The sequence below is a fragment of the Alternaria infectoria genome (genome assembly GCF_024043175.1).
Source record: "Alternaria infectoria strain BMP 0036 chromosome Unknown scaffold_5, whole genome shotgun sequence".
NCBI classification, from domain to species: domain Eukaryota; kingdom Fungi; phylum Ascomycota; class Dothideomycetes; order Pleosporales; family Pleosporaceae; genus Alternaria; species Alternaria infectoria.
In genome coordinates, this window is record NW_026250694.1 from 262,606 (window position 1) to 274,113 (window position 11,508).

Here is an 11,508-nt window from a genome sequence, read left to right on the forward strand (position 1 = left end):
TGGTGCTTCACTGGCGATGTCAAAGGCTGAGGTTCGTCGACAAGATTCAAGCTCTCGCGTCACGGGGATTTGCGCTGCGCTAATTGGCCCGTCGTGCCTTCCGCTTTGACGTGAACTTTGTTTCCAACCCCACCACCGCTACCAGCTCAACCTCTGCGACACGCACCGATAACTCCTCAAATCTCCTCGCAGACGCCTGCAAAGACCTGGCGAGGTCTTACCTGGACAATTGGTGTGCCCCGGCCCGTTGCGACTGCCTGACATCCTCTGGCGCACCCTACCTCCACTCCTCCTCACCGCAGGCGCGACCCACACAATGCCTTCAGTAGAGACTCCCGCAATCTCCAAAGCCGGCATCACCACCTCCGCATCCGGCGAACGCCATATCCCCGCATCCGTCCGTCCCGACGGCACCCTGCGCAAAGAAATCCGAGTCCGCCCAGGCTACCGCCCACCCGAAGATGTCGAACTCTACAAGAATCGCACTGCTGAGGGCTTCCGCAACAGAGGAAAGGCGGGTGTGCCAGGTGCCGAGGCGGTGAAGAGTGAGGAGCCTACTAGCATATCGAGTCCAGCTGCGAATAAGAACGCCAAGCGGAGGGAAGCTAGAAAGAAGGCAGCAGCTGCTGCGGGCGATGGGAAAGATGAGGACAAGAAAGCTTCTGCTGAGCCCAAAGAAGCAGGCAAACCAGCTGAGATTAAAGAGAAGGAGGTCGCGAAGCCCGAGGCTGAGAAGGTTGTCGACCCTGAGGTTGAGAAGGAAAAGGAAGCGAAGAAGCTCACCAAGAAGCTGAGGCAGGCCAGGGATTTAAAGGACAAGAAGGACAAGGGCGACAAGCTGCTACCGGAGCAGTTCGAGAAGGTCATCAAGATCAACGAGCTCATACGCCAACTAGAGGGCCTCGGCTTCGATGCGCAGGGAGAGAAGAAGGGAGAGACTTGAGGACACATGCAGCAAGAGCTACTCTATGGATAGCCACACAAACTCCCAAGCTGAGACAGCTGCTTCTCTAGCCCGAGCTAGCGATTCCACGACACCCGCGCGTTGGTGGTGCGGACGTGACGGTAGAGGTCTCCAAACCCACGACTATACAGCGACGACATGCCGCCCGAGCGTGCGTCGACCTCAATAACAAACAACGATCGGTTTGGGCATATATCGCAACAAAGCTCTTCACTACTGCCATATTTGCTGGAGCCTACAGCGCTATCTACGCATGTAGTTAAAACGAGCCCTACACACACACCGTTAGGACTTTGTCACAACCTTAGTTAACATGTATCATAGAGTACACAAGAAACTCATATCAACTGCGTAGCTTATTCGACTCACAACTCCATTAGTGTGCTTTGAGCGACCGTGATCTTCCGCACTACACGCCCGCGTACTACTTTCAAGCAAAAAGAGAGCTGCGAGTTTGAGAATCGCCATTTCAGATCTGGGGCAAAAAAGAGCAAAAACATACAACAGCGGGGATTCGCTTGCGGTCACCCATCAAGTTACTAGCCGGCCGGTTAAAGGTTTAACGTGTGGAGAGCAAACGGGATCCGGTGTACTCCTTTACCTGTGGTCGTATGTGAAGGAATGGGAAAGAAGATAAAGTATATACTTGATACGAGCTCCACACCACATAGCAAATCCATACCCGCGTCCATACGTACATCCCGTTCAAGAGAAAAGTTGAACAGGTACCCTGAAGCCTACATCACCGTAAGACCTTCACTCTGTGGGTTGTCAAGGCAATGTGGCCTCCTCAGCCTTTTCAACAATTGGGCTTTGTAGACATAGTTGTATGATGCCCCACTTGAATGGGGTGTATGTTCTTTCGTGCGTATTCAATCTAATCCCATTCAATAGTACTGGCTTCCCACGTATCGCTCGATGGCCTCTCCGCCATACTTTTGCATCCCTGCGCGTTTCAGCCCTTCAGACGTCTTTGGCTCTGGCACCCATACTCCCGTCTCACAAGCGTAGTAAATTCTCCTGTGCTGTTCATCCTCCGGTCCTTCATCACCCCACTCCGCTTTCTGGCCCGGCGCGTGATATGAAATGTGCAGTCTCCCCGTCTTACCCGTCATCTCAGACGTAAGCATGAAGGACTCAAGAACAGGCATGCAATCAACGGCTTTTGCGAGCGCGCCGAGAAAAGGATCAAAGGTTTCTGGGTCGGGGTGCTGCCGGAAGTCATGCCAGCTGAACTCGCGCGTGTCGACACTCCCAACAATGCCGTGCACGGCGTCGTCGTGGGGATCGTCGACCGGTGTTGCACCAGTGAAGTACCATTTGCCTGATGGAGCGACCATGTCAAACGTGATGTCGAAGGACTTCAAGTGTGGCCAAGACGGTGGCGTCGCGTTTTCGTCTGATGGCCAGAATAGCGTAGGGTCGACGTGCGCACTCAGGGTAAGGGTTGTAAGACATTGTGAGAAGGTTCGGATTGATGAACTGAACGGGTCGTATGTGTAGCCTTCTGGCACAATGCTCGGAACTGTATACCTCTGATCTAAAGGAGTGCAGTGTACAAAGACAATGTTGGCAGAATGGAGTGAGCGGAAATGCGTCGGCGAGAGCTTATTAGCAAATTCAGCGCGCGCCTCACCGCGCGCCTTGGGAGATGTCGCCGGTTCCCACTCTGGATCATAGTCTGAATCCAACGAGTCCTGATCCGACCCCGCGTCAGAACCAGCATCGTAGTCTGGAAACTCCCAGTCCACTGTCCTGAGTTCTGGCATTGCCACCGCTAAATCTGGTGCAACGCTTGGTGCAAGGCTTCGCACGCCGGTGCGCTCGATAGTGAGGTGCTGCAGATTAGACAATGTAGGCAGATTGTCGGGTTCAACAAGGCGCAGGTACGACTCTGCCCAACGAGCGGATTGAATATCTCTGCTTAGACCATGCTCAATCTCGAACTCATCTACTTCCCGAGCGTCGGTCGGGGATGTAGCTCCCGCAATTATAAGCCGCACTCCATTCTTCACACCGTTGTCTTCCCAGGTTCGCAGCACCGTGAAAAGTTCGCTTATAGCTTTTGTAAATGCTGCGTTGTTGGCATGTTGATCAAGTCGTGATTCCTTGTGTTCGTATGCTTCTTCCGAATATGTTGGCAATTCCGCTTCGAAACTGATCCAGGAAAGGTAGTTGCGGCGATTTCCTGTTACGATGGACTGGAGCGATTCCAGCTCATCGCTTTTGATGCCTAGACGGTGAAATGTTATGGTCTCAATTGCTTCCTTCCAAGTGCGATTGAGGATCGCGAGGCGAGGAAATTGAGATGGCGAACCATCGGGCTCGAAAGATTGTCCTATCGCGGAAGCCCGCTGTTCCTGGTCTGGGTACCGCTCTGCGAAATACACAATGCGATTGATCAGCTCCTGTGGTAGTTTGTCCATGACGCGAATATGGTATGGGAGGGAGCGCACCAATGTCGCAGGAACGTGTGGGGTAGGTACGCGGGAGTACCGAGGCGCTAGCAGGGGTTTGCAAACAGACTAACGTGTGAAAGGGGAGGTGAGTTTGTGTATCATAGTAGAGCACAGCCTGGATGAGGACAGATTGTTGTGTATCACATTGAAGACATGCTAACATGCAGCCTGCCCGCGGAGAACATCGCAAGCAGGGTAAAGCGCTATGTGTGCCAATGAGCGATCGGGAAGAGCGGCAGCGTGAGATGAAGCCGCCACAAGCATTGCTGGCTGGGCCGGCCATGGAAACGATGAACGCGACACATGCGCCCCTCGACAATCTGCCTATATAGTCTGCCTCCCGGTGTCTCACAGTAACTGGAAGTTGGCCAAGTTGCAATCCAAAAACCATAGATCACATGGATCTCAGTCTAGATCCAGCAATTCTGAAAGGTCATGTACAAAGCCAGAGTCTTGGTTGCCTCGATGCTGATACGTCCATAGCCCTGCCGTCAGACTGGAATATCGAGGAAGTTAGCCAGCATGGAAGTTCAAGTTGGTCCACGGGCTACAAGCTGAGCTTGGAAAAGGATGGCGAAGAAGAGGAGTTCTTCCTCAAGGTTAGTGGCCTGCAATGCTCCAGTACTAGATGCGCGCTCCTCATCACAGACAGGTCGGTCATCGGCCCCAGCACGCGGAGATGGCGCTTGGTGAATACGAGAGTCAAAAAGCATTAGCTCAGCATTTGCCAGACAACTCAGTCGTTCCGGTAGCTTTCGGCACATTCGAGCTGGACCCGACAAAGTCGTTCTTCCTAACAATATACCGTGAATTGAAGGAGAAGACGCCGGACCCAGCGGAGCTGATCAAAGTGTTGGCAAAATTGCACATCGGCTCATCTTCACCGACAGGTAAATTTGGCTTCCATGTCACCACTTTCAACGGCCATGTCCCGGTCCAGAACGAGTGGTGCGACAGTTGGGAGCAATGGTATAGTCGTCAACTCCAATCGGACATCAAATGGGAACAGAGCGTCCGAGGAGTAGATCCCGACTTTAATGAAGTTGCAGAAGAATTCTTCGCAAAAGTCATACCACGTTTGCTGAGACCATCCCAATCTGATGGTCGGACTATCAAGCCTACTCTCGTCCACGGCGACCTATGGCATGGTAACGCCCAAGTTGACATGGACACCAAGCGGGTGATTTTTTTCCGACTCCTGCTGCTGTTATGCACACAACGAATGTGAGAAAGCTACAAGTGTCGGAGGGGCGATCTGACAGTGTCCACAGTGGAGTTGCACATGATGAGGCAATCGCGTTATCGATTCAACCAAGAATATGTGCAGAAATACAAAGCGGTGATCCAGCCTTTGGAGCCCGTCGAGGACTTCGATGATCGAAATGCGCTGTATGCCATGTAAAATGCCTGTCGTCGTCATGATAGAGCCATAGGCGGGATGACATTATCAATGCTGGGCTGCACGAGCACCGAGCTTACCTCCGTGCTGAGTAAGTTTATGGCATTTCAGGCGTATCAGGTACTAATGGTATCTTAGGGTGAAGCAAGAAATGCTACGTCTCCTCGCAAAACATCCGGATGGCCTTGACGGATTCCATGACTCTTCCGCTGTTTGCTGTTCAAACAGCGGTTTTCGATGCTCTGGAAGCAATGACTCAGTTCCAAGCATAGTGTTCGTCGGGAATGATATCAGTCTGGTCGTTCTTGCCGCCTCTCCATCTGATAGAAGTGGTTTCCCGTCTTTGTGTCTGCAGAATGGGGTTGAGCCGTCCGAGTCTGGTCTTTAGTATGTCGAATCTATTATGCAAATCAGATGCAACTCCCCATAATACAACCGTTGGCAGTGCCCATGATTGAGCCTCACGAATGGCGCAAAGTACAAGACTAACGAGGACATCGTCTCTTCCTCCCCTAGGCTCATCTGATATCCGAATACGTTGAACGAAAAGGCGCTGCTTTCGGAAATCGTGATGCCAGTAGATCCAAGCATTGGAGCTGTGCAACGCTCCTTTGACTGTGGGCGACTTCTTGTGTGTCTTCATTGCCATGAAGTCCGCCCTTTTGTGTTGCCAGCCGATCAGGTCCGTCGTTGGAAGTACGGTCATAATCGTGCGTCCTTCGGCGGTTCGCACTTTATCAACATCCAGCAATGTACGGGTGTCCTCTATGCATAGCTCGTCGATGTCGTCCGCGCACAGATACCGGATATTGTCTTGTATGCCGTGCGCCATGTAGAGGTCGTCGTCGATAGAGAGGTCGGTGGGAAGCACGATTGCAGGGGATGGGATCGGTGTCCAACCAAGTCGGGCATAAAACTTAATATGGATTAGAATTCGTCGTAGTTGCTGCAGCAGTCACTCACTACTTCTTTGTTGCTGTAAAGCATGCTCGCGAGCGCGTCTCCGGGTCCATCCAGCCATTGAGCGAGGTTGTGTAGAAGCGCAGAAGCGTAACCTTGACCGCAGTAATCAGGGTGAGTAACCACAGAGGCGATACAGTACCCTTTGCCCCTGTGAGATCCATCGAAATTCGTGACGAGCAGTTGCCGCTTCACGGTTTTGCAAGTTGCCAGCACTTGAGACTGATCGTCACTGCGTTACAGACACCAAATTCGCACACCATCATCATGCGCAAGAGCTTGTCTTCTCATGAACTCCTCTCGCTCCAGGAAGTCGGCCTCGGAAAGCGGTTCCCCGAAAGCGGCAGCAGCTAGCTTGTCGCATGCTAACCGTTGGTCATCTGTCGCTTCGCCGAAACTCACCCTGTAAACATAGATGCTTTCTGAGCAAGAATAAGGTGGCATTGGCCACTTGCATCGTATTGTGGTGAAGCCGATGGATGGTGTCACTCTTCAGTCGGTGGTGTCGTCATCTTTCCACAAGACGCGTTCAGAGGTGGACGCGTCAGAGCTCACTCGCGCGCCAAGACTACCTAGCTGGCTACCAAACACGTGACAGCTGCGCTAGCTTGGAGTACATTCATTAACATGGCACTCCTGCAAGAATACGCATATCGCATGAATCACCTAGATAGTTTCACCATCGCAAGCGCACACTCTGTATTGCGATTAGCAGACAACGGAGACCAGCCTGGACAGCAAGCCACAGCGCGCAGAGAGAAGCTCGACCGCATGAACAACATTTAGGTAAACGATCAAGTTTGATAGATGTTAATTCACAGAGCTTGAGAGAAAGAAACTAGACTTGGAAACAGCGAAACCTCAGTCTCCGCCTACTCATCCCAGTTATGATAAGCAACGGGTGAGATGTCCTGTCCACCATACGCGGTACCACCAAAGTCGAGGTAGCCCTGCGCCCCTGAATAAGGAATGCGCGCGATATCCTCATAATCGCCCATAACCCACACACTCTGCATACCCATAATCATATGCTGCAGCACATGACAATGCAGCATCCAGCAGCCCGGGTCCAACACCCTAAGTCTCCAGCAGCGCCATCCACCTTCCTCTCCTGCAGTACCCTTGGTACGGTAACGGTATAGATTGGTTGTATCGCGCCTTACGGGGTTGTAATTCTCGAGCTTCTTCTCATTCTCAAAAGGATCGAATGTGCCGTTTCCGCTGCCGCAGTCGTAAAAGTGCGCGCCGTGGAGATGGAAAGGGTGGTAGTCGAAGCCACCGTTGTTGTCGACGAGAGAGCCTGTGTTTTCTAGGATGATCTCGATGACTTCGCCGAGTTTGGCGGGCCAGGTCAGCGTGTATGGGTCCCAACCGCCGTTGGCCATGGCGGCTGTGTAGTTCGGCATAGCTGCAGGGCCGTTCTTGTAGATGTCGACGAGGTAGGGCGGGCTGTTTGCGGTAGTCTCTTCGGTCCAGTTTAGGCCATCAAGTTGCCAGATTGTAGTGGATTGCTTGAGTTGCACGTTGTTGATGTGAACGCGGCGGGTTATCTCGGAAGCTTTGGGGAAGTTGTTGGGGACGAGGGGCTCGAGAGCGTATTCGAGGAAGTCGTAGGTAGCGTTGGTGAAGGTTAGAGGGGCGACGGTGGGTGCGGTAGTGGTCTTGGGACCTGAGTTTGGGTAGCGCAGGATACCGAAGCCGGTATAGATTGCAGGTCGGTCTTTGGTCTCCCATTGCATGATGTATTCGGTTTGGTTGCCGAGCTCCTCCGCTGTCTTCGTGCTGAAGAGGGCGTCGAAACGTTGGCCGGATGAAAGCATCATGTGGTCTGTAGTGTGGGGTTGCGTGTAGCCACCATCGGCTTCGATAACGTCGAACTTGGAATGGCCCTCGATACCGAACGATACCATCGATATGGCTGTTGCACCTACAAAGCGCATGCGGTAGGTCTTGCCCGGCTCGACTTCGATAATTGGTAGCTCACAAGTGCCCTCGCCAGCTGTTTCACCAATGGCAACACCGACACCATTTAGAAGCACTGCGTTGACCTCACCAGTCCACTTGAATGGCGTCGCAACGAGACCATCTTCCATTACCTCATCAGTCTTGTTGTAGTAGTCTTGGAGGAAGACGATGCGCTCTTCATCGTACTCAAACGGAGGAGGACCAAAGTCTTCGATGATGAGCGGCCCTGCTGCAGAGATGGCCTGGAAGCCGATATGAGAGTGGTAGAAGTAGGTTCCGGCATCCTCGACTTCAGGATGAATCTCATAGTCGAAGCATCTGTGAGGTGCGATCGGCCATTGGCTGACAGGTGAGCCATCACTGAAAGGTGCAGTACGTTGACTGAGGCCATGCCAATGCTAGTGCGTATTAGTTATCTGTTTGTGCCATAGTCTAGTTTATCCATACCATGGTTGTGTTGTACTCTTCCATGTCATTGCAGACTCGCACCCAACTCGTCTTCCCGGCTGGGAGACGTAGTTCGGGTCCAGGGGATGTACCGTTTACCAACGCAGACATGCGAGTCTGGCATGCTACAGTATGGTTCTCGTATGTAACCGAAAGGTAGAAGTCCGGGGTGAATCCTCCATCATGAGTGTGGAGACATGAGTCGTTCTTTCCTGTGGGGTAGGATTCGTTCGTCCCTGTCGGATAGGGTGCATTCAACTCTTCGCCCACGACTGAACGCGCCGCTCCCAATAGCAAACCAAAGAGCAAAGGGGTGAACATCTTGGATGAGATGCGATGAACTGAAGTGAGGTATCGAGTAAGCACTGCCCAGCCTTATAAGCACACCTCCTAATATAACACGTCAAGGTGGCGCGCCTCCTCTGGCGGTGCACAATCTGACACAGCTAGTTTACCATCTACGAACCGTGATCTACGTCAGCATCGCTGACGGCAGGGTTAGACCCATGAGGGCCGTTAGTACAGCCCAACACTTCCTGGAGAAGGCCCGAGATCTCGCCGAACGCGAAAGCTACCGTCTAGATGGCAATTAGTTTGCGACCCTGCGTCCGTCCACAACATCGCGAAACATATTCTCCATGTTCAGCAGAGCGTCAGTACGTTGTATACAAAAATACTTGCGGCTGTCAAAATAGAGTTGCCATCGTCGCGTGGAGTTTAGGTTTCCTGCTAACGCACCGTAAGCCCCCTATCAGACTTGGGTGCGGACCGAATGGCGGTTCTTACTCGCCATTGCAATTACCGGATCGTCCGGGAGGTACTGTAGAACAGATGGAAGTCGACTAGAAGCACAGAAGTAATGAATAGCCTGAATGGTGATGAAGACAGTCTCGCCGGGCCCCTGATCATCAAACCTTGAGAAGCACCGACTATAAGTACAACTTTGTACCATCTGCAGCCTTACCCAACGGCAGTTCTCCCTCTATATATACATCGGCCCTCCTCTTCTGAAACCGCGTCGCATCGTCAACGTCATCGATATCATGTTCGCCCAATTCGTCTTACCGTTCCTCGCGATGCAGATGCTCGCATCAGCAACTCCGCATCAACACCGAAGAGCCAACGGCGTCGAGATTACGAGTCTGACAAAAAACGTCACATCGACTAGCGGAAGCGGCAATGTCGCTGCGGCGGGTAACCTTTCACCATTCGGCGACATTGGTGTAGGCTGCGGCATCAACTGGCAAGCCGATGTGTCGTACGGAGGTATGTATTCCAATTACTATGCGGCCGGTTTTAACTAACGCACGCGATACAGGCGGACTCCAGGCTGGATCCAGCGACTTTGGTCTGGGAAGCGGCTTCAACATGACCCCGGAAGCCATCATTATCGGCGCTGGAATCGGCATGAATGCGGCGAATGCGAGCGCGAACATCCAGTTTCATGGGTCGAAGAACGGAAGCGTCGAGCTAGTATTCGAGAGTTCCGCACCGATCGTGTGCACGCCAGGGTTCAAGGATGGAAAGTCGACTGTTTCATGCAAGACAGTGTCTGTGTAGATGGCGGCAAACTAGGAAAGTTTGGTCGATACCAGATGCACCATGTGGAGTATACGAAGTAGTTGGGAGGGACGAGGGGTGGAGGAATGGGAAAGAGAAAGAGCAGAGAGGGGATGGCCCGTGCGAACAGCGGACCCCGCCATTGCATGAGGTACGGGGAATTTGATCTTTGTCTTCATCCTGCAGGTATCGTAAATCTTGATATCATTTTAATAGAGAACTTCAGACAGTCCACGCCTCTTGAGGCGCACCTACAATGAACCAAGCCTCTTCATACTCTTGATCCATCTTGACACTTTGGATGCAACTACTCTCCAGACGCAGTCCCATCGGCTGGATTTTCATTTTGCGCTTGCGGTGTACTTCTTCAGGATGAAGCCGAAGTACTGGAAAGTGTCGCCTCCACCCATGATCTCCATCTCAAGATCCCACTCGTTATCCCGATTCAGGATAGGCTTGATGAAGTGTGGCTGGCGGTATGTGATGTAGAGAAAGACACCGTCATCTTTCAATACCCTCCAGACCTTTGCGCAATTAGCATACGTCGAAGTTCCAAACTTACGCCTCATTCATCTACTCACCTCGCTAAGATATCTGCCGCTGTTCTCCATAACCTCCTCGGGTGGACTCCATGGACTGCCGTAGATCATGGCATCCAGTGTGCCTTTGTCAAAGGCGACATCCACGGAGTTGCTGTCGATACCTTTCATATCCCGCACATCGCCAACTCTCCACTCTACTTGAGGTTCATCCGAGTGCCGCGATCTCATCAGATCGACGACTATTGAGGAAAAGTCAATGCAGAGCTGGTTCGTGTAGCCTCGCTTTAGGAGATCGTATGGGACGGTCTGGCGACGGGTCAGTCATTCAGAACATGTAATTACAGAAAACAGTTTGCGCGTTTCTAGAGGATGAAAGTCGCGAAGTCAAAACAAAGGCTATCATAGGTTGGGTTATGAATTTTGCGCTGCTCACGACGTTCCGCAATTCGATGATAGGAAGACCTACGCTATCGCCGCTGCCCAAGTGAAGAATTTTTCCATCCTTCCCCTCTTCCCTTGTCTTGTCGAACAGATGCTTCTTGAAGAATGGCTCTAAGTCCTCGAAAGCGCGAAACCACTCATGTGTTGGCTTGGTTCCGTCGGCCTTTGCGTACCGTTGGTCCCAAAACTCTGAATGGCCGAGCGCTTGCGCCTCGTCAGTACTGGACGGCATGGTGTGTCTGGTCGAGCGCGATTTTCGTGCAGTCGTTTAGAGAGGACTCATAGAAAGAAAATACTTGCGCAACCCGTTAGATCAAAGACTTGGCCGCTATGCAGTTGTGGCGCAGTTGCTGCCCTTCAATTTGAGGCAAGGATGTGGGGCATCGGCGCGCTTATCTAGGCAAGTGCGACAGTGAGACGCAACCCTACGCATTACCTAGGGAAATGCTAACCCTTCGTACAAAAGTCGCAGAACAGACATCATGATGCGCCATCAACCAGTACCATAGATGCGCGTGTCTCGACGCTTGCAGGCTTGCTCGAAGGAATGGACGCGCGAGAGCGCGTCATAGCAGGCCGCGCATCCGTGTCACAGGAGGACCAAAAAGAGAAGCCGCAGGCTGGCGCGTGATCAAGTTCTATGGCGGCAACAGATAAGAGTATGTTACACAAGACCCCAATCTATTATCTAACATGTATATATCCGCATCCTCTGCTAACTTAGTCGTAGTAAGGCACTAATCCTACAGTTGTTGCGAGGTATATAGTGTA

At 52.2% G+C, this 11,508-nt stretch overlaps 6 protein-coding genes across 6 annotated transcripts; 3 read left to right on the forward strand and 3 right to left on the reverse strand.

Moving 5' to 3' along the window:
* Positions 1-316: 316 nt before the first annotated feature.
* Positions 317-943, forward strand: J4E92_003788 (uncharacterized protein; the record flags this gene model as incomplete). The annotated part of the gene is made up of 1 exon (XM_051495182.1): positions 317-943. The coding sequence occupies one exon, from the start codon at positions 317-319 to the stop codon at positions 941-943; it is 627 nt and encodes a 208-aa protein (XP_051354201.1).
* A 908-nt stretch (positions 944-1,851) lies between these two features.
* On the reverse strand, positions 1,852-3,390 carry J4E92_003789 (uncharacterized protein; the record flags this gene model as incomplete). The annotated part of the gene is made up of 1 exon (XM_051495183.1): positions 1,852-3,390. The coding sequence occupies one exon, from the start codon at positions 3,388-3,390 to the stop codon at positions 1,852-1,854; it is 1,539 nt and encodes a 512-aa protein (XP_051354202.1).
* A 431-nt stretch (positions 3,391-3,821) lies between these two features.
* Positions 3,822-4,825, forward strand: J4E92_003790 (uncharacterized protein; the record flags this gene model as incomplete). Its single annotated transcript, XM_051495184.1, has 3 exons — positions 3,822-4,022; positions 4,076-4,603; positions 4,751-4,825. The coding sequence occupies 3 exons, from the start codon at positions 3,822-3,824 to the stop codon at positions 4,823-4,825; spliced, it is 804 nt and encodes a 267-aa protein (XP_051354203.1).
* A 1,829-nt stretch (positions 4,826-6,654) lies between these two features.
* J4E92_003791 (uncharacterized protein) lies at positions 6,655-8,197 on the reverse strand (the record flags this gene model as incomplete). Its single annotated transcript, XM_051495185.1, has 2 exons — positions 6,655-8,145; positions 8,195-8,197. The coding sequence occupies 2 exons, from the start codon at positions 8,195-8,197 to the stop codon at positions 6,655-6,657; spliced, it is 1,494 nt and encodes a 497-aa protein (XP_051354204.1).
* A 1,079-nt stretch (positions 8,198-9,276) lies between these two features.
* Positions 9,277-9,754, forward strand: J4E92_003792 (uncharacterized protein; the record flags this gene model as incomplete). Its single annotated transcript, XM_051495186.1, has 2 exons — positions 9,277-9,460; positions 9,513-9,754. 2 exons carry the CDS (start codon positions 9,277-9,279, stop codon positions 9,752-9,754), a joined length of 426 nt encoding a protein of 141 aa, XP_051354205.1.
* Positions 9,755-10,095: 341 nt separating this feature from the next.
* On the reverse strand, positions 10,096-10,969 carry J4E92_003793 (uncharacterized protein; the record flags this gene model as incomplete). The annotated part of the gene is made up of 3 exons (XM_051495187.1): positions 10,096-10,278; positions 10,336-10,602; positions 10,763-10,969. The coding sequence occupies 3 exons, from the start codon at positions 10,967-10,969 to the stop codon at positions 10,096-10,098; spliced, it is 657 nt and encodes a 218-aa protein (XP_051354206.1).
* Positions 10,970-11,508: the final 539 nt, after the last annotated feature.